We start from the raw sequence: 24,234 nt of genomic DNA, 5'->3' as shown, positions 1-24,234 counted from the left end.
CTGGGCCGCAGCCGCTCCTAGACCCGGAACGAGGAATACTTCGTACTTTCTATGATTGACATCCCAATGTTGTGATATGCACCCTCATTGCTTTGGGTATTCTATGCTTCCGGTTCAAACGCTCTTGGCGGAGAATAATCCCAAGCTCTGTGACGCGCTGGTACCGTTCATGGTACCCTACAGAGGCGGAACTCGAGCACACAAGGGCAATTGAGCGCTTGCGGCAGCATCTACTACAACAGGCGCCACAGATGCCGATGCAAGAGGAGGCTCTGGAAAATACACAGCGGACAAGGCAGCGTCGTAAAAAACCAAGAGCCAGGCCGGTTTCCAGGCATTGAGGGCCAGTTATGGTGCTGATGCATGCACGGCGTACATACAGCGTTGGATGGTTATGCCGACTAGCGAGAAGTGGGTATTGTTATTGTTTCTGATAGCGTACATGTTACCTAGGTCAATCAGACGTAATTGAAGCGTTGCAAATCCAGTTCGATGAGATTTCGTGTCGTCCTTCCTCTGCCATCCTGGTGAGGTTGGGTGGGGAAAAGACGAGTAAGAAGCTTGGGTCTCTAAATGCTCCATGCTCCTAGGTCAACTAGGGTGACTGGAGAGATTGGATCTTCTTTTCCAGGGTTCAAAATCCGGGACGTCATCGGTCATCGGTGCTTGTTGGTCCGTGAGGATGGTTCTGGTAGGGGGAATGACTGCAAGGAAAAATTGGTATGGCAGTATCTACCAGATACCAGACGATACCGGCGTTTTCCTAAGATTAATAGGAAGCGAGACTCGCCTCTTTGTTGATTGCAAATACTGGACTCTGATTCTTTATTCTTTTGGTGGCACGCCATATCTTCAAATTCCGGATTCGACCTGCTGCCCGTGCGCAATCTCAACTCGCTCTGGTCTTCCTTTGTTCCCCTGCCCCTGTGCCTGAGGCTGAACCACACGCCACTATTCCGTTATTGTGCCTGATGTCAATAGCTCCCACAACAATAGATTCCACAGCTGCGCGTCTCACGTTAAAAATCCTAACTCTCCTCCCTTTCCCTTGTTCTCTCCCTCTACAACCAGTCTTCTTCGCAACTAAGCAAGATTTCACCATCGATTAGTTCACCAAAGAACGCAGATTTCAGCTCAATTCATCGCAAACATTGCACAAATTTCTCTCTCCCCATTCATTCCTGATTCTTCAACACCTCATCACCATGCCACCGAAGAAGGCCACCGCGCCTGCGAGCGTGCCGAAACGCGCCGCTCCCAAGAAGGCAGCCCCTGCTGCCAAAGCCAGGCCTAGTGCTTCTTCCGCTGCGAAGAAGGAAACCAAGCCTGTTGCCGCCACAGTGAAGAAGGATGCGAAGGCTACTACACCTGCTCCCCGTTCGAAGCGCCAAACCGCTGCCCTGAAGCGCAAGGCCGACGAAGACTCGATCGAAGCAGCTGCAGAGGCCTCTCAGCCAAAGAAGGCAAAGGCCCCTGCGCCGAAGACGAAGGCTGCCGACCAGGCACCTGCCGCCAAACCTGCCGCCAAACCTGCCGCGAGAAAGATCGCCGCTCCTCGCACTACCAAGAAGACTGCGGCTGCAGCTGATACTGCGGTCCCGAAGCAGCCCAAGAAGACCACCACCACGGGCGAGTCCGACAAAGAGAACGAGGGTACTGAGTCTGGCCAGACCAAGGCCAACACCAAGCGCAAGAGGGCCCCCGACGCCCAAGCCGAGGGCGACGAGGAGTCCGCTGCCGAGGAGGAGAAGCCCGCCCCTCCTGCCAAGAAGGCCAAGAAGGCCGCTGCTCCCAAGCCTGTGGCGCCTAAGAGGAAAGTCGGAAAGAAGATCAACAAGGCGCCCACCGTACCTCTCCATGTGTTTGTGTTTGGCGAGGGCAGCTCTGGAGAGCTCGGCCTCGGCAGCGTCAAGGTCGACGGAAAGAAGCCCATCGACGTCAAGCGCCCCCGGGTCAACCATAACCTCTCCGCTAAGGATGTCGGCGTCGTACAGCTTGCCTGCGGCGGAATGCACGTCGTCGCGCTTACCAAGGACAACAAAATCCTCACCTGGGGCGTCAACGATCAAGGCGCGTTGGGACGCGATACCACTTGGGAAGGTGGCCTTCGTGATGCGGATGCGGATGATTCCGACGATTCTGATTCGGAGGACTCGGGGCTCAGCCCCAAAGAGAGCACGCCCACCGAGGTTGATCTGACAAACATTGAACCTGAGACCAAGTTCGTCCAGGTTGTTGCCAGTGACAGTGCCTCGTTCGCACTGACTGAGGATGGCGTTGTTTATGGCTGGGGAACATTCAGAGTAAGTCCGGCATTGAATTGCCCTCCTAGCATCAAATACTGACCTAGATAAACAGAGCAGTGATGGTATCCTCGGATTCACCGACAAGACTCTTGTTCAGAAGATCCCCGTGCTCCTCCCCGATCTTAAGGGAATTACTCAGCTCGCTGCCGGCTCCAACCACATTCTTGCTCTCGACAACAAAAGCAAGGTCCAAGCCTGGGGCTGTGGTCAGCAGAACCAGCTCGGTCGCAAAGTATTCGAGCGCGAGATCAAGTCGTCGCTCCGACCCAAGGGCATCGGCAACCTGCCCATCCGTGGCGCTAAGCCCGTCAGGGTCGCTTGTGGATCGTACCACAGCTTCGTGCTTGACCAGGAAGGCCGCGTCTTTGCTTGGGGTCTGAATAACTACGCCGAGCTCGGCATCGAGGACAGTGCCGGTGAGGATGACGCCGCTCAGCTGAAGCCGCGTCTCGTCGAATCCTTGACCGACTTCAAGATCGCCGACATTGCCGGGGGCGAGCACCACTCGTTGGCTTGCACTGATGACGGCAAGCTCCTGACTTGGGGTCGTATTGACGGCCATCAAGTTGGTTTGCCCAACGAGAAGTTCACCGAGGAGAATACCATCTTCGACGAACGTAACAAGCCCCGCATCCTGAAGGAGCCTACCGTTGTGCCTGGTAAGTCACCACTTCTGACTTGTCAACTATTTCCCCACACATCTCTAACATTGCTGGCAGATGTTCCTTCGGTCGCCTTAGTTGCTGCCGGAACCGACCATAGCTTCGCCATTACCACAAAGGGGAAGGCCTACTCCTGGGGTTTCTCGGCGAATTACCAGACTGGTCAAGGAACCGATGATGACATTGAGGTTCCCACACTGGTCGACAACTCTGTCGTCCGGGAGAAAAAGCTCGTCTTTGCCGGTGCCGGCGGCCAATTCTCGATCTTGGCTGCTGCTGCCGAAGAGCTGGCAACCGAGTCGGCTTAATCAACCTCCAACCCTTCTCCCCCGGCGCGTGCCCCGGGTCATAACGAGCCCAGCACATGCATCCATGAGCTCCACTCGCAGAGTTACGAGAGCGTGATCTTCCAACGCCTAGGACCGAGTACTAATTCAACCATGCTGTGGTTGAATTGCTCCGGCTCAGGCTCTGGAACATAGCGTTACTCTGCGCTTCACACACGGTTCGCGCCTGATATATTATTAATTTTTCTCTACGGAGGGCCGAGGATACGGCTAGGGATTGTCTTAAAGAGTAGTTTCACGAGATACGGCGATGATAGGATGCAGAGGACATTGGGCTTCTCGAAAAGAACTACAGGAACTGGTTTTGGTCCAGGGTTGGTTATGTGTGATACATACACATTCTCGATACGTTCGCCAACATTGTATGATAGCATCAAGTTCTCACCGACCCTTGGCTGGTCGCTATCGCATTAGGAAGCTTATAGAACAGCGGTTGTTTTTCGTTCCGATACTGGGGTCTCAACTTTACGTTCCTCCACCTCGTCGCGACACACCTTTGTTCATTCGTCGTCTCATATTACTATCGGGCGTGTTTCCCCATTAGTGTACAATGGTCGTGGCGTGAGGACATCCATCCATTCCTACACGGCCACTCCCATGAAGTCCCCCCAATGATCCCACTGGCTCCCACCTCGGACAGTTGACCCTCTTTCCCCCTCCCTCGCTAAGCTGCCGCCACCTCCAGGTGCCCATCAGAGCCGGGCTCATCAATGGAGACGCACAAAGCAGCGTCGGTCGGTCGGCGTTGGTGTCCCCAAAGGAGGGCTTTCAGGTCAACCGAAACCGGACATTTGAGTCTCTTGTTGAAAACCGCCTCATAACGCTACAACGCAAGCCACCGCATCCTCTAATCCGGTCTCCTCAAACCGCATATTCTTCCCCATCCACATCTTTGCCAGCTGCGGCACCCCCAAAAAAATATTGCTTGTAAACGACCTTCCTCCGCAACCAACTCCCGCCCCTCTCCTTTCCCTCCCCAGGAAGGAACGGGCAACAAAGAAAAAGGTAGGGAAAAAAAAATACAGAGACCAAACCAAGATCACACCCCCGCAGCAGCGACCCTGGCCAGGGCGCCGCCGCTCCCGCGGCTGCTGAAGACGGCCATGATGCCGAAGCCTGCGTAGAAGAGGGCGAGCGGGTAGGCGACGAGGGCGCGCATGCCGCGGGGCATGCGGCCGATGGCGCAGAACATGCTGCTGGAGCTGACGACGCACCACAGGATGGCTGCGGCAGTGAGCACGATGCCCAGCGGCGTGTCCATGGGCACGACGATGCCGGCCAGCGAGGTGGCGACCAGCGGGAGCAGGCAGTAGCCCAGGACCGAGGCGGAGCGCGGGAATGTCAGCGTGCTGGAGAGGGGGCCTGGAGCGGGCCCGCCGGAGAGGGAGGTCGGGTTGGAGGCGGAGGAGGGGCCGCCGCCGCCGGAGGAGGGGGGTGCGGCGGAGGAGGAGGAGGGGTCGGTTGGTTGGCCTGGGTAGGTGGGTGCCTGGGCGGGGATGGCGCCGTCGGAGGGGGTCATGAGGCTGAGGATTATGTGGAGGCTTATGGAGCCGAGGAGGGCGACGCCGTACACGTAGCCGAAGTGGACCTTGCCGCTGAAGAGGAGGAAGGTGCCGAAGAGGAGGAAGAATAGGATGGGCCCTGCCATGTCACTGTCATCCATCAGGTGCTGGTCGATGCGGGTGAAGGGGTTGAGAACGGCGAGGGTCTGCGTCGAGTGGCTTGGTTAGTCTCTAGGTAGCAGCTTAAGGAAAGGGAGGGTCGGGGAGAGAGGGCCGGGGGAAACGAAGGAATACTTCTCTTACCTTTGCTTGTACGTGTGCGAAGTTGACCCCAAGCTCCTCTAGCAACGGCGGCTCGCCATCGTAGCCCTCGGTGGAAAATGCCGCCAGCCAGCCGGTCCTCAAGCCGCCCTGCTCGCCCATGCGGCCCGAGACTCCTGGGGCGCCACCGAAGCTCGCGCCAAAACCGCCCGGCGCACCGTACCCGGCCGACGAGGACTGGCCGCCGTAGCCATACGAGGCTTGTGATGGCGTTGCGTGGCCGGACACGGGCTGGGCATATGACGGCGACGTGTAGAACTGGAGGTTTTGGGCTGACGACGGCCCGTAGGCCTGGTTCGGCGGTGCGCCGTAGTATTGAGACATGGTTGGTTGGTCGGTCGGTATCTAGGGATTTTGGCTGCCGTCGGAGGATACCCAGCAGATGCGTCGAGCCCAACAGTTTCGATCTCAAGGTTTGAGCGGGGCCGCAGGCAGAATAGAATAACTTGCTTCGTGAAGCAATAATATGCATGCACTCTGTCACAAGCTGAAGCTGTCAAAAAGGGCCGCCTGCTGGAGGAATGTGGCTTCGCGTAGCTGCTCAGCCACATTAAAGTCTTGGCAATTTCTTACGTAACCCAATCCGATGGTCGGAAATTCCTCGGCACTGGCAGATTCCTTGCGCCGGCTCGGGGGCAATTTTTTGGATTGGATGATTTTCTGGCGAGAGCTTTTGCATCGCTTCTCGACAATCTTCGCAGGGCCAAAGACACTCTCTATCGACTCCCGCACAAGCAACTCGACGAGTCCCCCGGAAGGCCAGCAAGGCGACTATCCGTGCCAATCGCGACAATGGTAAGAGCCACTCCAAACATCATCCCCCTTCCCCCCCAGCCTCAAGCATCCTATCCCACCACCTCGCCCTCCAGCCCTCCGGGAACCGATCGCTAACCCGGGACCGCGTCCTCCCCAGGCCTACCGGGTCATAACCCAAGTAGTGATAATCGGCTCTCGGGTCCTGGGTCGCGCCTTCGCCGAGGCGTACAAGCAGGCGTCGGCGTCGAGCCAGTACGCGCGGGCGCAGGGCAAGAACGGCGGGCAGACGAGCTCGGGGCGGGCGAGCCTGACGTCGGGCATGACGCTGGACGAGGCGTGCAAGATTCTCAACGTCAAGCCGCCGCAGGGCGGCGCCGCCGCCGACGCCGAGGAGGTCATGGCCCGCTTCAAGAAGCTCTTCGACGCAAACGACCCCCACAAGGGCGGGTCCTTCTATCTCCAGAGCAAGATCCTGCGCGCGAGGGAGCGCATCGAGGCCGAGATTCGGCCCGCTGCTGAGAAGGCCGAGCAGGAGGCCGAGGTCAAGGAGGGGTGGAAGCCGAAGGTTTATAAGGACAGGTAGTAGAGGGTTGGAGGAGGTTGGGGATTGAGGAGGTACCGGGACGCGGTGGTTGCCTGGAGATCCCGCGCTGGGTGTCCATTTGGTATTGGGCATATCATTTGGCATACCGGACAGGATATCACAGGCCACATCCCCCCCGATGCCTCCACCCGGGGCGGTCACGGCAGGCGAGGAGGACCTGGATCGACCTCTTCGAGGCAAGAGGGAACAAACACCAAAGACGCCTTCCACCTTGGGGGTGGTGGCTCCGTACCGGTTCCCTACACACACATCTTCACTCGACTTTGGCATGGCATGGCGTTCTTCTTGGTTGTACCCGGGTAGCATGTATACCGGGATTGGGGCTGAACTTAGACAAGGCACACCCACTGGCCTTACTGTACTGTAATATCCATGTATCATACAATCACAGTGAAACCACAGTGGGGCTGAGAGATGGGGGAGTATGCTACACTACCTAGATGGCAAAGAGGCCCGATGGAGGAAAAGAACAAGACCATTTTTTTGCCTCGTGTCACCGCTTGTGCAGAGGGGTGGTGTTGTGGGAGTTGCGGAAGTTGCCTAGGTAGATTCGGTGGCGATGAGCAAAACCGGACATTCCCTGACAACAATCCACTCTTCGAATCCGAAACCAGCCTCTTGTCTGGTCACTGGGATTCTAAAAATTCATTCGAGAAGAAGCAAAGTGCGAACCAGAGAAAAAAAGCAAAGGAAAGAGGGAGAAAAAAGGCAAGCAAAGTCGTCAGTGAGACCGGCACGATTCCCGTCTGATCTCCGTGCCGATCACACGCGAGGATCCGCGCATGGGTGGGCGTGGGCGTTCCTCCGGAGACCAGACGAACCCGGTTCGGCGTTGACCTGTGACACCAGACCAGGTGAAGGGAAAGAGAGGGAAAACCTGGGTCGGGCGGTCTTCTCCGCCGCACTGATCCATCGCTTCGATGTTGTGCGAGGCGAGTCTTTAATATACAAATTTGTAACGGGGGGAGCTCTAATGCGGAGGTTGCTCGGCCTCGTCTCGGGCTGCGCGTCCGAGGATCCCCCAGTTTACGAGTGCCCGGGCTAAGGACGCTCTTGGGGCGGCCTGCGAATGGGTCTGTCTGCCTGTCTGTCGAATAACGTTGATCTCCAATCTGCTTGCATACATCACGTCTTCAGAGCATCATCAACAATGGCCCACCGAAGTCAATTAGAAGGGTATCTGTCTATTTCAGTCAAAACTACCAATAAGAATATTATAAGGCGGAGACTCTAGGTCTCGCCAGGTTGTACATGTACAACAATGAATGCCCGAAGCCAGGCCTGAACGCCGCCAGCCCCCTTTGTCCCCCCGTCCGTCCAATGGGTGCGGAATTCTAGACGTCGGAAAAACTCCTCTAGTGATGTATGCGACCCCAACCTCAATAGACATTGTTCGTAAGCATCGTATCTCCCACGCCCAGACACGTGGTTCCTACTAGTCGTTCAAGTTACCCGCAGGCGAGTATGTCTGTCCCTCTGAAAGATGCAAGGCCGGCTTGCTCCCCGGCTCGCAGAAAGGGATGTAAGGCCTAATATTAGAACGCGTTTCCTATCCCGGAGCCGCCCGTCCCCCTGCGGCTGCTGCTGCTCCGCCGCCACCTCCTGTTCCCGTGCGTGGCTGGCGGCGGCGCGAGGTTAGCGTTCACGGTAGTGACGCCGCTGGGATATTGACTCGAGGCTCCGATGCTAGTCCCCCAGCCCACGCTGATGTGGCTCGGGCTGCCGTTATCACCCGCCGCCCCCGACGGGGATGGCGCCCCGCTGCCGCCGCGGCCCTGCCCGTTGCTGCTGCCCCTCTCGCTAGCGATGCTCCACTCGCCGGGGTCCTGGGGCGTCGTCTCGCCGGTGGTGGTCTCCTCGACGAAGAAGCTATACGTCTGGCCCCCGTGGCCTGGGGGCATGGGCCAGAGGCCCGAGCTCTGGGTCCGCCTCGCCTTCGGAGGCGCCGGTCGGATGACAATGCGTACCTCGCCCTGGCCCGTCAGGCCCGACGCGCCCCCGCCGCTCGCTGCGTCGGTCCGGCCCCCGCCGCCACCGCTCCGGCTCGAGCCCCCCGTGGCCAGGAGGTCGCCCGTCCGCGCCGAAGTCGCCGAGGTCGGCTGCGACAGCTGCTGCCGCATCACTGCCTGACGACTGCGCCGGCGGCGGACGATCCACCGAAGGAGGAAGCCGAAGGCTACTAGGAGAAAGAGGAGGAAGATGGCGCCTAGCGCGATTCCGGCTATCTGATCCGAGTTGAGCGAGAGGTTGGGAGGGGGCTCTTGCGTCATCGGTCCGGGGAGGGGAGCCTCGGTGCTCGTGGGTTGGGCAGCGGTAGAACTGCCGAATGTGGTGCTCGTCATCGTCTCTGATGTCGCACTAGTGATCGAAGTCGAGCCTGAAGAGGATGTCGAAAGTGAACTCGACTGAGGTCTCGAGCTCTGTGAAGTAGAAATCGGAGTCGTTGATTCGGTTGGCTCTACTGAGGCCGATCCCGACGAAGGTTCTGATGTAGATGTGCTTAATGTTGATGGGAGAGGCTGGGATGTATTGATTGTTGTCGGATTTGTGTCTGCGGTTGTAGTTCCTTCCGGACGGCCCGTGTAGATAGTGGTAGTTGTATATATTGTAGTCACAGCATTTGGAGCCACTGTAGTCGTCACAAACACGGTCTGTGGTATGGTGACGGTAGTATCACCGGATATATAAATCGTAGTTGTGGTGTCCACCGTCACTGTTGTGCCCGTGGGTGCGGGATCTTGTCGCCGTCCAAGGGCGATTGTGGCATTGGGGAATGACGACCCTTCTGATCGAGCAGTGCGAATTCCTCTCCGATTAAAGAACGAGGTTATTGAGATCGTGCTTGTCTGAGTCTCCTCCGATGGATCGACCATGGTAAGTGTCTCGAAGACGGTGCTTATCTCCACTATTCCAACTTGGTTAGCATTGTCCGGTGCAAGATCATTCTCGTTCAAGTCTATCTGGCAGGGGACGATGCCTCAGGGAAGAATCGGGATCCGGATCGAGGGAAGGTTGGAGATGTGCATACCAAAGGTCTGGCCCCCTGTGAACGACGTGACGGTGTGTGTGCTCGTCGTGGTCACAATAACCGCCGTAGCTACCGCTTCCGGGTTACTGGGCATCGTCAGCTTACTCGTGATTCCGACGTTTGGTCCGAGAGTCTCAACTAACCGCAAAGAAGTGCAACCCCCCTCACTGCATGTTGTCCCGTCATCTGGGCAGCCCTCGCAGGCCAATCTTGTCCCATTCTTCCCCGAGTACGCCGCCGGAGTTGAGGAAGCATACTCCTCATCCCTCGAAAGAACTCTTCTCTGCGACGGATCTTGACGCCGTCGATGTAATGACCCTCTGGGTAGTAAACGAACGAATTGGGCTGACAGGGATGAATGGCCTTCGTTTTCCCTGCCAGCACTCTCGAGTAGTTCCTCCGCATTCGTCCTCAGAAGGTGTGACTCGAGAGGAAGCGAACGAGATAGTCGCAATGACTCTGAAGGCGAAGCCTGGGTGACAACTGTTAATCCCACGAAGAGGGCGCTCAAGCCCCGCAGAATCAACATAATTCAGTCCGTTGCATGGTGGTGGGCGGTGGTGGTATTACAGCGTTTGCTTGAAGCGAGGGTTGCCACGGAAGAGGTGGGAAGAAAAAGAATGTAAAGCCAGCAGACCCGGCCTAGAAGAACTAGAAAAGAGCGGCATAAAAGTGGAAGGAATAAGCACCAACCATCAAAGTCAAAGGATTGGCTGAAGGGAGGCCAGGTTAGAGAAAGACAGGTATTTCTGGAAGTGTGGGGAGGCGAGTGTGGTCTGGATATGGGCGGCAGCTGAGAGAGGGACGGGAGAAAACTCCAGGGATGTCATCGTCAGCTAGGTAGGAACCGTATCGCCAAGATCCCTTCTCGGCCATGGCGACAGGTAGGAATAAGTGATTTTCACCCCAGGATTTCGGATGACGCCTCAGAGATGCGAGAATCTGTGAGCATCGGTCAGAACCGTAGTTCGAGAAGGCATAACTGCGACCAGGGTTGCGTTGCCCAATCCACAATGAGGGCGATACATCAATGGCGAGACCCAGGGGCATGGACCAATGAGAAGCTGGGGATCAGCTTGATCGCGATGAGATGGAAGGCGTCCTGACCGGCATCCGGGCAGTCAAAAGCTTCTAGAAGCAATATGAAGAATGGGTCGGTATGTGGGTCTCCTCAATGCCTGTCATGATGTTGGACCAGGTTGCATAACAACAGGCAGGGTAGCAGGGGAGGAAGCTCGATGGGCCGATGATGGGACGGCAAGGGCTTCTTCCTAAGTGATGAGGGGAGCTAGTTCTGTAAGTATCATCATACTGCCTGCTCGTTTGCTTATCTGCCCGTCCAATCTCCCTTCGGTGCCGTCCAACACTTCTCAAGAGAGGCCGACCGAGCGATGGACAGATGGCGACATCTATCTGGTCTTTGCCCTACGAAAGCACTTGGAACGGGGCAAAAGCCATGATGATGACATGTTAGCGCAATGCAATGCAGCCCACTGCAACCCCAGAATTACCGCGCAGCGACCGACAGGACGGGCTACTGCAGCGTGCTTCTTCGGTTTTCCTCTATTTAGCCGTTCCAACAAGAGCGGGTCGAAATGGAACGAGAGACCCTGCCAGACGTTTGATAGTCTCGCTCTACCGTTCTGGGGTCCGGGAGCGTAGCTGGTCTCGTCATGAGGGAATGCAGGTCAGGTTTCTCCGGATGGGAATCGAATGCACGTGAAGGAGAGTGGAGGCAGTTTGTGTATGCATGGCAGGAAGTTGAGACGAACCAGAATGGGAATTCAAGGGACGGATCCCAAAATCATGCGGGACCCTGAAAACCGGTCTGGGAGACAGGGACAGGGGCTGTTCCAGGGACACAGGAACCAATCAGGAACGAATGGAACTTTCCTTTGCCACAGTTCTGTGACCAGTCTTATCATCGTATGACACCTGCCACCATCTGATATCTTCAGATGTGCGCCACATTTGATTGTCAACCAGCAAGCCCCGAGAAGCTGGGATACGATGGTACCAAATTGTCACGATGGAAGTAGGACGGAGAGGAGGAGATAGAGCCAGAATGCTTCCCGAGGTAAATATCCGCTGAGTGGAACGAGTTATCAATGTGCAAGCAACAGACCAAAGAATAAAACGAAAAAAAAACTAGAAAAAAAGAAAGAAAAAAAATAAGAAGAAAAATGAAAGAAAAAAATGAAAAAGAAAGTTGGGGCAGACCGGCTTTGATCCGGTGACCTTTAGATTGATGATAATGATTGAAGTTTAGCTTCAGTCTAACGCGACTCCCAACTGCGCCACTGCCCCGATTTGTGAAAATTGGCTCCCTAAGTGTCTACTTGTAGATAGTGAGTGGATGTGGCGCTGTCGAGCCCTGCAAATGCGCTGTCAAATGCATGCAGAATTGCTATTGAACCCCGTTCTAGATTCCGAACACTCCCGCTGAACTCCCTCTTTGTCAATGCTAGCATTTAACTTGGCTGCGAAACGCAGGCAGCGCTAGCAACCCTTGGCACACTTGCACTCAGACCGGCTTCATCTCCATCTCCCCGCCCAGTATTCGGCGGCCCGTGGTCACGAACGAACTCGGGCCCATGACCATAGGACCCGCCGCGGTGCATAGCGCGAGGGTATTGTCAACGCCGTCGGTCGTGGGCACTTTTACCAGAGCACTTATGTCGCGCTTGATCTTCTCCCAGTCCAAGAGTACGAACTTGGAGAAGCTTGACAGCAGGATGCTCGAATCGGCAAAGTCTATCACGGTGAGCCGGCCATCCTCGTCAATGGTGAAGTTGCCGAGCCACACGTCAGAATAACAAAAGACCATGGGCTCTCGTGAGAGATCTTGGACCCGGTGCTTCCGCTTCGTGATCGTGAGGAACTAGATTATGGGAGGCACAGTTAATGACCAGACAGGAAAAGACAAGAAAGCATTGTTGGATTATCTAGGTTGCTCGAGGATAGCGGAGTGTCTCATCTTACCAGGTTGAGGTGGTCCTCCAGTTGCGTCACGTTCTGGTAGTGGCGCGGAGCCTCTTGAAGATCGAAAAGGGAATGGCGAATTCTTCCACCACCGGCGGCGGCTGGACGAGACTCTGGAGGTACGGGGATGCGGTGGAGTTCGGAAAGAGCAAAGGCAATCTGGCGATATATGGAATCCCTGCCAGGGGAGTCTTCGTTCTTGATGCTGTCCAGCCATTCGCCTGCCGTCTTGCCCGGAACGTACTCCATGAGATATACGATTTATAGTTGACTTCAAAGTCATACCGAACTCCTACTTGCCCCATCTCGCAAGCATAAAAGATTCTGGGAGCCCTAACTGATGACCGAAGACGTCGTAGCTCCTCGCATGCCATGACTTGCGCCGGCACCTCGTTCCAGATGACTGACTTGCCGTACTTGATCCACAAAACAGGTGCTTCTGGCGGATAGGTGAGACCCATGTTGTAGTGCCGCGGATGCTCTGCAGTGCAGAGCTGTACCAGCTCGGCGGGTGTAGGAATCTGGATGCCTAGCGGCGGCGGGAGCCCATGATATTCCCTCGTCACATGGACTGGGGGAGGCATGACGGACTACAGCGTGGAGACAGATGTGCTTGCGGTGCAAATGATTGTGTCAGGGAAAGAAAAACGGCCGAATAATTGGAGGCAGTCTGAGGTTAAGGGACTGTGACACATCACATTCGGGGGTGGCATGGATCAAGTCATGCTCCTCGGTAGCGGGGATGTTCTATCTTCGTTCCAGCGCTCTGTATCAGTTGGGCGGCGGGTGAGCAGCCTCACGGAATGGTTGATGTTAACCCCCTGCCCCTTTTCCTTGGGAATGCTACATCATGTATACATACACATAGGATATTGAATTCAGTTCTCGGAGGAATTAATGGAGAGAACTCCTTGACACACAAAACCGAAGCCCCGAGGGAGAGGGTGGGCGAAAACGGTGCATAAGGGAACCTCAACCCCATCCCGGACAGCAGACTTCCCAAGAGATTCCGAAACAACAAGTCAAGGCTTCCTGATGTATATGCTGGTTTATTTTTCGGCCTTTTATCTTCCTCCCAGTACGTAGCCTATTCTTTGCCCAGTCCCATAGAGGCCATATGTGTGCGTGCGTGTGCGCTCTCTGTGCTTCCTCCCCAATTGCGACTGTTTCCATGCCCAACCCCATTCCACAATTACCGGCAGGGCTGCCGAGCTAGCTTCAACCAATCTACCATGCCTTGTATCGTCAAAACCTGAGAAAAAAGAATGCCGATGTGGCCAGGATGTGCACAAGTGACCGCCGCCCCGAGAGTACAAAATGACCCTCCCCGCCAGAAACGCCAGTCCCGTTGCCCCAAGGAGATGCACCGTGGTATAGATTAACATAGTGGATGATCGCGCCCATATGCATGCCCTCGAGTACCTCGAGTTCCCGCCTGGCTCGACCAAGAGACCGCACAATTCTTTCGAGAAGACCCAGCAATGATGTTTCCCAGCCAGTATTATGGGGGGGAAAGAAGCCCCGGGAGTTTTCAGGAATCGTTTGTACCCGTTTCCTTCTCATTTGGCCGACCCACGCCGGCCCCGTTCCTCATCTCCCGCACCTCCCGGGTCTCGGATGAGAAGACCGGGTACGTCGCGCCACTCAGGTCGGACACAGGGCTCATCCTAGTCGGGCTGGCGGGGTCATTCATGCCCATGACGAAGCTCTCCTGGCTATCGCCCCAGGGCCCCGCCCCAATAACCAAGCTCTTCCGCAATGGCCTGCTCCGCCGCCTCTCCTCGCCGTACCCGAGGTACTGGTCGTGGTACCCCTCGAACCCGACCGAGCTCCTCCTCTCCGCAGCGCCACCACCCTCGTCGTCGTCGCCGCCCTCCCCCCCCTTCAGCAGCACCGCTCTGTCCTCGCCGGCGTCCCTCGCCCCCGACACCGTCGCGCCGCCGCCACCCCCCCTGCTCCTCGGCGCGATGCTGCTCATGAAGCTGCGCAGGCTCAGCGTCGTCGGCGTCCGCTGCATAAACGCCGGCACCGGCGGCGTCGGCATCGCCATGTCGGTCACGTCCACACCCGCGTCCAAATCCGGAGCCGAGTTGCTGCGGTTCTTGCTGCGGATCCCTAACCCCCCCGCCGCGCCGCCCGTCGTGTGCGGCTGCGTCCACGGGTAGCCGTGGTAGCTGACCTCGGTGAGGTTGACGCTGCCGTCCTCGTCCCCGTCCGCGGTCTCGCCTCTCCGCCCGGACCGCCGCCGCCGCCGCTGCTGCCTCCTCCGGTGGTGGTGGTATTGCGGGTATTGCGAGTGGTCGTCCATGCCGAGGCGCGGCCACAGGCGCGCAAGGACGGGCCTCAGGGTCGGGGCGCACGCGCACATGAGCGCGACGTCGCACTCGAGGACGGTCATGACAAAGAAGGCGAGCGTGTTGGCGACCTGGACGCCGGCGCCCGAGGGCCGGTAGTTTGAGTGCAGGCTGAGCTGCAGGCGGGTCATGCTCGCGGCGACGACGAGGACGCTGAGGCTGAGCACGGCGGCGAGGGCGGCCTTCTGCCGCGGCGGGAGGTCCAGGCGCGCGATGCACGGCGCCACCATGATGACCAGCCAGGCGTCGGTGGCGGCGTGCAGCGACGCCGAGGCGATCAGCAGCGGCACGAACGAGAAGCATTTGCCCACCGGGTGCCCGAAGAAGAGGCCCGGGCTCGGGTGGCACTGCAGGATGCTCATGACTAGCAGCGGCGCGCCGTACAACAGCACCAGCACGACGGTCCCCTGGGCGAGGCGGCGCTCCACCGGCCGCGACGAGAACATGCGCAGGTAGAAGGCTAGGATCGACAGCTTGGTCAGGCACAGGCACAGCTGGTAGAAGATGAGGCCCAGGTATGTGCGCAGCATGTACGACCCGATCGGGCTGTCGTCCGGGTAGTCCGCCGGCCCACCGCCCATGATGTCGGAGCTGAGCACCACGGTGTCGTGGATGTTGGGTGTCAGCGTGGCGACGCTGTAGACGGCGCACACGGCCGTCGAGAAGACCCAGGCCGCCACGATGAGCGTGTCGTCGAGGAACCACTTGCGCAGCAGGAACAGCCGCGACCACACCCGCGCGACGACGAAGACGGTGCAGACAAAGTGGGGAATGAGGAGGCCGGCGAGGATGCCGGGTATCTTGGAGGTGTCATAGCTCTGGGGATGACAGCTAATTAGAACCAACATTCCCATGCCCGAGTGTTAGGGACTCGCTCACCTGCGTGGTGTCTAGGAAGGCCACACCCGAGTCGTCGAACGGTAGCGGGGGGTAAGTCAGGTTGAACTCTGTATATGCCGGCCCCGTCATCTTTCCTCGACGTCAACCCTTTCCGGGACGGACGCAATCACGAATCGAGAAAGGCTCAACCTAAGCCTGGAGCTCCGGGCCACGGGGAGATAGCTGTCGGGCTCATCGATTGCTTGAGGCGTCTGTGTTGTCCTGTATCCTGGATGCCTTGTGAGTTTCCAGCTCGCTGATGAATCCCGCGCTTGTTTGCTCGCAAAACCAGGTCCCAACCTTTTGGGGGGAAGGGTGATTCATAGGCGCGGGCCGAGCTATTTGATTGAGCTCTAGGGCCATGTTTTCCCCTCATCGTTGTTCCCAACCTGCCATCGCCCACGGCAGCGCCTCGAGCCTCCGGTTCCGAAGGCGGGTGTTGTTGACGCGGGACGAAAAGAGGTCGAGCCCACAGAAGCGGGAGGGTGTGATTGGCCGCATGACGGGAAGCGGAAGGGTGGTGTGCCAATCGAGGCAGAAAAAGCGAGTCTCCTCCCGCTCTCCAACTGCCCAAAGCAGGTTGCGGGGCAATATGGAAAGGCTGGTCGGGAATATCCAGCTTAATGCAAGTCCTGGCTTCTGGGTCCGCTGGCCACTCAATAGGCGGTATATTACAATGCCGTACACCTTGCTTGAGCAGCTGATAGCGTCATTGTTGTTTCTAGGGACGGTCTTATAGCCCAGAGCTCGGCGCTATTCCCTTAGCAAACTATATTGTCCTTTCGGGACCTTGTGCCGAGTATGGTGGATTCGCCTCTTCCAAGCTGGAGTCATGGACATTCGTGTGCTGGTCGCTGGCTTGTAGATGCGGGACACCGCCTGTATAGCATGCCGTCCCACTGCGCTGTATCCGTTAATCAGGCATTGACGCGAGCTCTGCAGACCACAGACCGCCATGACCTTGCTTGCAGTTTGCGGTTTTCTTGCAGTAGCACACGAGGTCAGATCCCTTGATGGCACCGCTTAACAGGGAGTCGTCTCCCCTAGCTCTCCTTGGCATGTAGGCAAACATGCGGGTGCGGCTCGGGGACGGTAGTTCAATAGTTTGCTGTTGACCTGGACAGAACAGTGGGTGAAGGACCAATATGTTGGTCACGATAGGTTCCGAGTAGTGTAGGTAAAGGCTCAGCAGGAAACAGAAAGTGGAGGCGACAATAAAAATAGAAAATAAAATACTTTATTGATCTTCGTCTCCTCAAAATCTCGTAGTTGGAGATCTAGATCACGGAGGGACTTTCGGAGTATTAAGCAAGTCCCCGCAAAATGCAATCCCATCATGCAGGCGGGACTCTCTCTTGCCAGATGCGGGGAAACACGCATGAGGATGTCACACCTGTCAACCGCTGCCAGTTGTTGGCGGCCCCAGCACATAAGCTTTCTCGTCATTCAGCCATGTCTCGAGGGAACCGCCGACGGTCTCGTCTCCGCCCGACTTCCGGAGCGGGCGTAGCCAGGAAAGAGAGGTACGTTACGGAAGGGCAGGTAACAAAACCTCACACCTTCCTCCTCACGAGCCCCCTCCAAAAGTCGAAGCTGTTCTCGTCGCTCTGCAGCGCCCACACCTTCCCCGTCGCCCTCAGTGCCCCGTTGATGCCGTCCGGCCTCAGCTCCTCGGCCTTCAGCATGCCCCAGTCCCGCGTGATGCCCAGCACCCTCGCCTTGACCCCGCCCTCGGCCTCGAGCGTCACGATCTGGTCCGTGTGCAGCCAGTGCCTGTAGTACCGCTCCTCCAGGCGCGGCGCGAACCCGGACCGGCAGAACTCGCCGTACAGCGCCTCGAGCCGCGTCAGGATCCGCGCGACGAGCCGTTCGATGCGGAACGGCGGGAGCTCCCGGCCGGCCCGCCTGCCCACCGCCGCCAGCAGGGCGTCCAGGCTCGTGGTCGGCCGGCCGTTGGTCGTGTTAACGCCGATGCCCAGCACGATCTGGTAGTTGCCCGACGAGTAGGCGCAGTTGGACAGGATCCCCCCGATCTTGACGTACGACGCCGCGCTGCCGCTGCCGGCCGGCTTGTCCGGGTCCAGCGCGTAGATGTCGTTGGGCCACTTGAGCTTGATCGGCATGCCGCCGAAGCCGGCGTCGTAGGTCTGGATCGCCTCCACGATGGCCACCGCCGCCAGGTACTGGATGAACACGATCGGCCGGCTGGCTGCGAGGTGGGCCGGGTGGTTGATCACCGTCGACATGATCAGACACCCTGCTGGGGACACCCAGACGTTGGACCCCCGACCCCGACCAGCTACCTGCGTCGTTGCGGCTAGTGTGAAGCCTGTCGGAAGTTTGGAGAGCAGCTTTGGATTCCTATTTTTGTTAGCATTCTGTATCCCGACGCGACAGAAAGCAGTTGGGTGTCCGTACTTGTCCAGCAGTGTGTTTGTGCTAGTGACGACCTCCCCATACATGAAGGCATCGCCCCAGCTATGAGCTTGGCTGTCGCGCTCATCGCGGTATTCTTGCAAGCTCGAGTAGAAGACGGCGTGGTTGAAGTATGGCGTCTCCTTAGGTTCCGGCCAAGCTTCATCATGCGCCGCTATACGCTTGACAATCTTGCTGTGATCAACCATCTGATCTTTAGCTGTCGTGCCACCAGATGCAACCTCGAGTGCCTCTTCAAGCCCGGCCATGGACCACGTCGAGCCCGGCTTTTCGATATGGAACACGTCGTTCTCGGCCCTGATGAACTCCTCGCCGGCCTCTTTGGAGATGATTTCGTTGAAAGAATGGAGCAACTCGCCCACGTCTGTTGGATAGAGTGTGGATAGGTGAAGCTTTGAGAGAGACGGAATGGATGACGCCTCTTGGCTTACTTCTAAACCGAGCTTCAGCAGACACGCCTTCAAGAAGTTGGACCTGGCTTCGTCATCGGCGGCCAAGGCGTCAATAAGGTCGTCATAGCCGGGGACATCGGGTTGCCTGGTTAGATTGGCCGCAGCAAATCTGGCGGATATCCGTCAACACGCCCTCCTCCTTTTATCGACTTTCCGAGGGGCACTCACTCTGGATGCGGCCCTGTGACCAGCGCTAACCCATCTCCGACCTTGCAAAACACCACGGCGGCTTTTGGGCCTCCCGGATCGACGTCCAGGTCCTCGTCGTACTCGGCCAGCACCTCGACCCCCTCGGCTTCCCACTTCTCCACATCTACAAACACGCCTCCACCGTTGTAATAGCACCTCAGCTCACCGGGCACGATTCCGGCGCCGGAGAAGGCGTCCTTTCTGACGACAAGCCGGGCCGCCCGGGCGCCCCTCTCGCTGTGGTAGGTGAAGCCAGCGAAGGCGCCGCCACGGCAGGTGCCCGGGAAGAAGGCCAGCTCCCTTGAGCCGACGACCTCGAGGTCGGGGTTGCCGACCTCGAACTCGCAGCGGGCGCTGCCATAGTAGCCGCCGGCGCAGAGGCCCAGGTAGGCGCCGCCACGGCGGACGAACTGGGCGACGAGCCGGTTGCCGGCGCCGTTGAGGACCCGGCAGTAGCCTAGGTCGGCGCCGCCCGGCAGGACCAGAAGTGCGCAGGTCGGCGCCCACGGCTCCTGGAGGAGGGCCGTCTCGGTTACCGGGATCACGGCATAGTTGGGCGAGAGGAGCCTCCGGAGAGAGTAGATGCAGTGCCGGACGGACTCGACGGTCGTCCCGGTGCCTGCAAACGGCGTTAGTCTCGTGAGATTGAAGGAGGGTCAAACAATGAAAACAATTGGAGAGGGGAGAGGCTCTACCTGTGTAGACCAGCACATTCAGCTTTCGTGACGACATTCTGGTTTCTAGTTTCCGGTGTCTGATATGGGGTAGAATCGGGAAACCACCGGACAAAGCCGAGGATTTATTTACGGATGTCCACTCAGCCAGCTCATTCCTCACTCACTCCTCTCAACTAAATTGACCGTCAGCGGTTAGAAACGGAAAACCACAATGACAATAAAAGACAGCGACACCAAGCAGAAGGCAGCCGCAGCTGCTCAAGAGGAGGATGAGCCGGATGAGTGGTAAGGATATATCTCATTATTACCAGGACACACACGCCCTGGGGTCCATTTTCTCAACGGGCTGCCCCCAACCAAAATGCGGCAAATTTTCTCACTGAAAGCACCTGCAGGGACAAGCGCATCTTTAGCACCGGCTGCGCAGGTACGTTCCCCACGAATTCCAGCCCTGCGATCGGGTCACCCCAATCGGACGTTTCGCCGCCACCCCATAGTGCAACGTCTGAAGCTGACCGACATGGACAGACGAGAACGCAAAGATGACCGATTGCTACTACGAGAAGAAGGACTGGCGGGCCTGCAAGGACGAGGTGAGAACATAATATCCCGGCCCCCCTCCAACCAATGATTCAACACTGACAGCTGGTCTCCTCTCAAGATGGATCGATTCCGTGAGTGTTGGAAGCAGCAGGGAAACGATCAGAGGACTGAGACGAAGGATGCAGATGCATGAGATGAGATGCATCCAGCAAGACGCAACAGATGACGGGCCTAATTGGTCATCGGTCGTCTCGTGTATTATTTATTAGCTAGCAATACAACTTCTCTATTCTCAATCCACATTTGCACTTGAACATGATTGTGATCTGTTGGAATTGTCCTACATATGATATCAAGGTCCAACGGTCCATCTGTTAGTGCCTTAGCCGTTATTTGCCAGATTCAGGGACTCATTCCAGGGCCCAGTTCTAACACGCGGTACCTCCATCCGTACTCCTCCAAATTTGCCAAACTTCCAATCGCACGAGACAAACCGCGAGAATCAACATTCCGCCTCCCAACCTCACCAATCTCAATCTACCGTAAACCACCACCCGCAATGCGATCGCGGGCACTCCAGGCCCTGGGCCCACTGCGCCCCTCGTCCCCGAGCCTGCGCCACCTCCGACACATCCACCGGCCAGCCTCCCGCGCCCCGACGACGCCGACACCGCGGCCCGCCATCCGGCAAGCAGCACCCATCACCTCGACCACCCGGGCCCGAGCCGCGAAGCCGTCTCCACCGCCGCCTTCGCAGCAGTTCGTCGACCCCGAGGCCTCCACGCCGGAGGGCGTGCCAGCAGCAGACATCGACGTCGCGCTATCATCGGGCTCCTCTCTCGCGGGCGAGAACCCCCCCCCCGCATCCTCGGCCTTCGGCGAGACCATCTCCGCCTCCTCCTCCGCCATTCCACCAGGCCCCGACGCCTCCGGCGGCCCCGCGATCGACTGGTCGTCGTCGTTCCACGGGCTCTCGACGGCGCCGTTCGAGGCGCGGGTGGCCGAGACGCTGATGCGCTCCCTCGACCCCGAGGACGTCGAGGTCAAGCCCGACGGCATCATCTACCTGCCCGAGATCAAGTACCGGCGCATCCTCAACGCCGCGTTCGGCCCCGGCGGCTGGGGGCTCGCACCCAGGGGGGAGCTGGCCGTCGGGGACAAGGTCGTCACGAGGGAGTATGCGCTTATTGTGCATGGGCGGTGAGTACATACTACATGCATACCTATACACTGAGGCATGAAGAAGGGGAGATAGAAGGGCACATTGCTGACATCCGCGCGTTTCCAGATTCGTCGCCCAGGCCCGTGGCGAGTGCCAATATTTCAGCGAGGAGACGATCCCGACCGCCGGCGAGGGGTGCAAGTCCAACGCGCTGATGCGCTGCTGCAAGGACCTCGGCATTGCCTCGGAGCTGTGGGACCCGCGGTTCATCCGCCGCTTCAAGAAGGAGTTCTGCCAGGAGATATGGGTCGAGCACGTCGCCACCAAGAAGAGGAGGCAGATATGGATCAGGAAGGACAGCGACCCGGCGTATCCGTACACTCTGGTGAGGAAGGTGAAAATCTGAGGTTCCTGAGGGGAGGTGGAGGTGGAGGTCATACGGGGGTTGAGAGGACCGCTCCGGTTTGTGAAAAGCCCCTGGTGTACGATACGTGGGATGGACTGATTAGAGCGAGCGTGGTATAGATGTCGACAACAGTTATCGTGTATATCTGTTTGCCATGGGAGGGAATACATAGACATACTCTGTTAGCAGACTATGTGCCATTGTATTGTATCAACACATAGCAACTTAAATCATATTCAACTCTCTCACAGCAGCTTCTCAAGAGAACAGACAGGTCGCTGAAGGGCAGTCAAGCCATTATAGCTAGCAGTTAAACGAGGGGAGGTTGACATCCTCTCAGATGGGTAACAATACAGGCAGTGCGCTAAGGGGTTGTTACAGCCCCATGGGCACCTAGCTCCCGAATCAGCCCTTACGCCGCTAATCTATCAGGTTCCGAAACCAATCCGATTTAATACAACGCCGAAACAAACCAGTAAACCCTCTCAACCAGCCCAGGCTTAGAGCCTAGGTCTCAAAACCAGAGCTCTTCCCGCCCTCCGGACCCGCACCAGCACCCCCCGAACCACCGGAACCACCGGACCCGACCCAACCCCACGGCACCCAGCTCCCACCCCCTGGCGTGACCGGCGCCCGCCTCCGCACCCCCGCCTCATCCATATCGCCCTCCTCGCCACTCTCCGCCTCGAGCTTCTCAAAGTCCGCCTCGCTCCGGCTCTTAGTCAGCGGCGCGCCCCCCAGCGGCGTCGAGTCGCCGCCGCCACCTCTTGTCGTCGACTCCTCGGCCCGCAGCTGCGTCTCCTCGCGGTCCAGCGCCGACAGCAGGACGCCGAGCTTCTCCCGCTGCGCCGCGATGAAGCTGATGCGCTCCGCCGGCGCGTCGCTGCCGGCAGCCCGGGCCGAGCCCGAGCCCGACCCCGACCCCCCCGACGTCGCAACCCCCGCCGCGGCGCTCACCGCCGATGCCAGAAGGCCGTAGAAGTCGCCCGCGCCCGCGGCCCCGGCGCCGGTGCCGTCGCCGCCGGTCCACCTGGCGCTGGGCAGGCTGAAGCGTGCGAGCAGGGCCTGGGTGTAGGACTGCGGGGTTCCGCCTTGGGCCGGAGCTGCTGCTGCGGCGGCTCGGGGCTCCGCGGGGGGCAGGCCGAGGACGGAGGTCTTGACGATGTCGATGGCGCGCTTGAGGTAGGAGACGCCGGCGGAGCGGAGGCGGTCGTGGGCCGAGGCGATGAAGTCCTCGATGGCGCCCTCGTTGTCGGCCAGCCAGGGGTGGATGCGGGTCTGGTAGATGACGCGGGCGCCCTGGGTCTGGGGGAGGACGAGGTAGAGGAGGAAGAGGAGGCGGATGTAGGCGTAGAAGGGGATCCTTTAGGCATGGAGTGGTTAGTCGGGAGAGGGTCTCTTGGAGGGGGGGATGGAAGGCCATGCGACGTACCAGACTAGGATCCACTCGGTCCAGGACTCAACGAGGAGCGCGCAGGCCAGAACGACCCAGTACATCAGCCATGGCGTCAGCTGCGCCGGATCAGATGTCTTGAGAGCCTTATAAGAGGCGAAGAGAGGGAACAGGAAGGATGCGATGGAGCTGTTGTGAGATCGCGGGTCAGCTTCTAGTGCAAACGCGGGGCAAATAGTTTGGGAGTCGCGGGTATGACGCACGATAACAGCTTGGCGAAGACGTCAAACATGGCTTCTCTCTCTGCTACTCAGGATTGGAAGTTTGAAAGTGTAAAACTCGGTATGTTTGTCGCCTCGTCGGGGCGACAGTCGGCTGAGCAAGGTAATGGGTATGCGACAAAAGCTATGTTTAAGAAGCAAGATTTGTGAAGAGTCGCAAATTGAATAGTCCTGGGTAGGCAGTCGAAGTGTATCTGGGCGGGGGTAGGTTAGGTAGGTAGGTAGGTACTCCGTACTGGTAATCAGTGGACCGATCACGAGGTTGCTGCAGCTGCCAAAATAATGGGCCTGTGCGCGCTAATATGGAAAGACGGACGTTTGCAGATTAAACTTTTGCCTCTTGACCACCTAGGTAGACCGGAGGCAGGCGTCTTTTTCTATCCCGAGTATTGAAGTCAACTGGCGTGGACGTGACGTGACCGCTATATCTGTCCTCAATTCAAGAGCCCAACTTCTTTCTGGATTGTCCAAGTTGACGCGTCACATCCAGGCAGCTTTTTAATGTCACCACTCTTCTATGCAGGCGGGACCACGGCCTGATCTCTTGCATCTAGCATGGTTTGCAGCCAGCGCTTGATATCGACGACGGTTGCGCCGGATACGGCGATTGCATTGGCTGGAACCGTCGAGGCGCTCGAACCGGGTGAAGGCGCCGGTGGCGGCCGTGCTCGACAATCGACCGGCCCGACATGGAAGCCCGATTCGGGTGGCACCCGACCTGTAGCGGGCGGTAAATCGCGGGATGGTCACCCGTCAGTTCTTCAAGGCGCCGATGGCCGGGGCCAGGAGGATCGCCCTACTCGACTCTACCACAACCACAACAGTGTTTGGGCTGCTTGAGCCATGGTTGCGAAGACATGACTGTCTCGATTTCCATCACGTTACATGAAATGAAACCCGCAACGCCAAGGAACTAGCTAGAGAGGCACCTAATCAATGCTGCGGTTACCCAGC

The 24,234-nt window shown here is 58.1% G+C and overlaps 10 protein-coding genes and 1 non-coding gene across 11 annotated transcripts; 4 read left to right on the top strand and 7 right to left on the bottom strand.

Moving 5' to 3' along the window:
• The first annotated feature begins 1,070 nt into the window (after window positions 1-1,070).
• Window positions 1,071-3,421, top strand: QBC33DRAFT_198233 (GDP GTP exchange factor for Gsp1p Gsp2p). The gene is made up of 3 exons (XM_060422557.1): window positions 1,071-2,303; window positions 2,359-2,965; window positions 3,026-3,421. Exons 1-3 carry the CDS (start codon window positions 1,206-1,208, stop codon window positions 3,274-3,276), a joined length of 1,956 nt encoding a protein of 651 aa, XP_060280618.1. The 5' UTR covers window positions 1,071-1,205; the 3' UTR covers window positions 3,277-3,421.
• Window positions 3,422-4,106: 685 nt separating this feature from the next.
• On the bottom strand, window positions 4,107-5,619 carry QBC33DRAFT_198226 (putative Yip1 domain-containing protein). Its single transcript, XM_060422556.1, has 2 exons — window positions 5,121-5,619; window positions 4,107-5,023 (listed from the first exon to the last, which is right to left on the bottom strand). Exons 1-2 carry the CDS (start codon window positions 5,460-5,462, stop codon window positions 4,355-4,357), a joined length of 1,011 nt encoding a protein of 336 aa, XP_060280617.1. The 5' UTR covers window positions 5,463-5,619; the 3' UTR covers window positions 4,107-4,354.
• Window positions 5,620-5,930: 311 nt separating this feature from the next.
• QBC33DRAFT_517691 (Pam16-domain-containing protein) lies at window positions 5,931-6,477 on the top strand (the record flags this gene model as incomplete). Its single annotated transcript, XM_060426199.1, has 2 exons — window positions 5,931-5,933; window positions 6,052-6,477. 2 exons carry the CDS (start codon window positions 5,931-5,933, stop codon window positions 6,475-6,477), a joined length of 429 nt encoding a protein of 142 aa, XP_060280616.1.
• Window positions 6,478-8,033: 1,556 nt separating this feature from the next.
• On the bottom strand, window positions 8,034-10,155 carry QBC33DRAFT_595016 (uncharacterized protein; the record flags this gene model as incomplete). The annotated part of the gene is made up of 3 exons (XM_060431807.1): window positions 9,670-10,155; window positions 9,527-9,612; window positions 8,034-9,403 (listed from the first exon to the last, which is right to left on the bottom strand). The coding sequence occupies exons 1-3, from the start codon at window positions 10,053-10,055 to the stop codon at window positions 8,034-8,036; spliced, it is 1,842 nt and encodes a 613-aa protein (XP_060280615.1). The 5' UTR covers window positions 10,056-10,155.
• Window positions 10,156-11,736: 1,581 nt separating this feature from the next.
• On the bottom strand, window positions 11,737-11,833 carry QBC33DRAFT_t61. Its single transcript has one exon. It is a non-coding gene; the product is annotated as a tRNA-Phe (tRNA).
• A 216-nt stretch (window positions 11,834-12,049) lies between these two features.
• Window positions 12,050-12,907, bottom strand: QBC33DRAFT_547117 (uncharacterized protein; the record flags this gene model as incomplete). Its single annotated transcript, XM_060428715.1, has 2 exons — window positions 12,509-12,907; window positions 12,050-12,407 (listed from the first exon to the last, which is right to left on the bottom strand). The coding sequence occupies exons 1-2, from the start codon at window positions 12,755-12,757 to the stop codon at window positions 12,051-12,053; spliced, it is 606 nt and encodes a 201-aa protein (XP_060280614.1). The 5' UTR covers window positions 12,758-12,907.
• Window positions 12,908-13,866: 959 nt separating this feature from the next.
• QBC33DRAFT_198131 (uncharacterized protein) lies at window positions 13,867-15,966 on the bottom strand. Its single transcript, XM_060422555.1, has 2 exons — window positions 15,742-15,966; window positions 13,867-15,680 (listed from the first exon to the last, which is right to left on the bottom strand). Exons 1-2 carry the CDS (start codon window positions 15,829-15,831, stop codon window positions 14,040-14,042), a joined length of 1,731 nt encoding a protein of 576 aa, XP_060280613.1. The 5' UTR covers window positions 15,832-15,966; the 3' UTR covers window positions 13,867-14,039.
• Window positions 15,967-17,272: 1,306 nt separating this feature from the next.
• On the bottom strand, window positions 17,273-19,550 carry QBC33DRAFT_595008 (biotin--protein ligase; the record flags this gene model as incomplete). The annotated part of the gene is made up of 4 exons (XM_060431806.1): window positions 17,273-18,102; window positions 18,160-18,738; window positions 18,798-19,437; window positions 19,514-19,550. 4 exons carry the CDS (start codon window positions 19,548-19,550, stop codon window positions 17,295-17,297), a joined length of 2,064 nt encoding a protein of 687 aa, XP_060280612.1. The 3' UTR covers window positions 17,273-17,294.
• QBC33DRAFT_547109 (CHCH domain-containing protein) lies at window positions 19,237-20,338 on the top strand. The gene is made up of 4 exons (XM_060428714.1): window positions 19,237-19,780; window positions 19,891-19,922; window positions 20,024-20,088; window positions 20,157-20,338. Exons 1-4 carry the CDS (start codon window positions 19,707-19,709, stop codon window positions 20,229-20,231), a joined length of 246 nt encoding a protein of 81 aa, XP_060280611.1. The 5' UTR covers window positions 19,237-19,706; the 3' UTR covers window positions 20,232-20,338.
• Window positions 20,339-20,346: 8 nt separating this feature from the next.
• QBC33DRAFT_547104 (mitochondrial genome maintenance MGM101-domain-containing protein) lies at window positions 20,347-21,926 on the top strand. Its single transcript, XM_060428713.1, has 2 exons — window positions 20,347-21,238; window positions 21,327-21,926. Exons 1-2 carry the CDS (start codon window positions 20,385-20,387, stop codon window positions 21,604-21,606), a joined length of 1,134 nt encoding a protein of 377 aa, XP_060280610.1. The 5' UTR covers window positions 20,347-20,384; the 3' UTR covers window positions 21,607-21,926.
• Window positions 21,865-23,634, bottom strand: QBC33DRAFT_595004 (receptor expression-enhancing protein 2). The gene is made up of 3 exons (XM_060431805.1): window positions 23,263-23,634; window positions 23,039-23,188; window positions 21,865-22,969 (listed from the first exon to the last, which is right to left on the bottom strand). Exons 1-3 carry the CDS (start codon window positions 23,289-23,291, stop codon window positions 22,114-22,116), a joined length of 1,035 nt encoding a protein of 344 aa, XP_060280609.1. The 5' UTR covers window positions 23,292-23,634; the 3' UTR covers window positions 21,865-22,113.
• Window positions 23,635-24,234: the final 600 nt, after the last annotated feature.

The sequence above is a fragment of the Phialemonium atrogriseum genome (assembly GCF_030411735.1).
Source record: "Phialemonium atrogriseum strain 8032-3 unplaced genomic scaffold QBC33scaffold_24, whole genome shotgun sequence".
Lineage (NCBI taxonomy): Eukaryota > Fungi > Ascomycota > Sordariomycetes > Cephalothecales > Cephalothecaceae > Phialemonium > Phialemonium atrogriseum.
The sequence above is the reverse complement of the archived record's forward strand: the minus strand, read 5'-3'. Positions and strand labels throughout refer to the sequence as shown.

Bases quoted from the DNA above. Each gene is read 5' to 3' on its own strand.
- QBC33DRAFT_198233 (XM_060422557.1), top strand. From the start codon at position 1,206: ATGCCACCGAAGAAGGCCACCGCGCCTGCGAGCGTGCCGAAACGCGCC. The intron at 2,304-2,358 runs GTAAGTCCGGCA...CTAGATAAACAG, and splicing joins ATGGCTGGGGAACATTCAGA to AGCAGTGATGGTATCCTCGG. The intron at 2,966-3,025 runs GTAAGTCACCAC...CATTGCTGGCAG, and splicing joins GGAGCCTACCGTTGTGCCTG to ATGTTCCTTCGGTCGCCTTA.
- QBC33DRAFT_198226 (XM_060422556.1), bottom strand. From the start codon at position 5,462: ATGTCTCAATACTACGGCGCACCGCCGAACCAGGCCTACGGGCCGTCG. The intron at 5,024-5,120 runs GTAAGAGAAGTA...CACTCGACGCAG, and splicing joins TCGCACACGTACAAGCAAAG to ACCCTCGCCGTTCTCAACCC.
- QBC33DRAFT_547109 (XM_060428714.1), top strand. From the start codon at position 19,707: ATGACAATAAAAGACAGCGACACCAAGCAGAAGGCAGCCGCAGCTGCT. The intron at 19,781-19,890 runs GTAAGGATATAT...AAGCACCTGCAG, and splicing joins GAGGATGAGCCGGATGAGTG to GGACAAGCGCATCTTTAGCA. The intron at 19,923-20,023 runs GTACGTTCCCCA...CGACATGGACAG, and splicing joins CTTTAGCACCGGCTGCGCAG to ACGAGAACGCAAAGATGACC.
- QBC33DRAFT_198131 (XM_060422555.1), bottom strand. From the start codon at position 15,831: ATGACGGGGCCGGCATATACAGAGTTCAACCTGACTTACCCCCCGCTA. The intron at 15,681-15,741 runs GTGAGCGAGTCC...TGTCATCCCCAG, and splicing joins CCTTCCTAGACACCACGCAG to AGCTATGACACCTCCAAGAT.
- QBC33DRAFT_547104 (XM_060428713.1), top strand. From the start codon at position 20,385: ATGATATCAAGGTCCAACGGTCCATCTGTTAGTGCCTTAGCCGTTATT. The intron at 21,239-21,326 runs GTGAGTACATAC...GCGCGTTTCCAG, and splicing joins GCGCTTATTGTGCATGGGCG to ATTCGTCGCCCAGGCCCGTG.
- QBC33DRAFT_595004 (XM_060431805.1), bottom strand. From the start codon at position 23,291: ATGTTTGACGTCTTCGCCAAGCTGTTATC. The intron at 23,189-23,262 runs GTGCGTCATACC...ATCTCACAACAG, and splicing joins GTCTTCGCCAAGCTGTTATC to CTCCATCGCATCCTTCCTGT. The intron at 22,970-23,038 runs GTACGTCGCATG...CCATGCCTAAAG, and splicing joins ACCGAGTGGATCCTAGTCTG to GATCCCCTTCTACGCCTACA.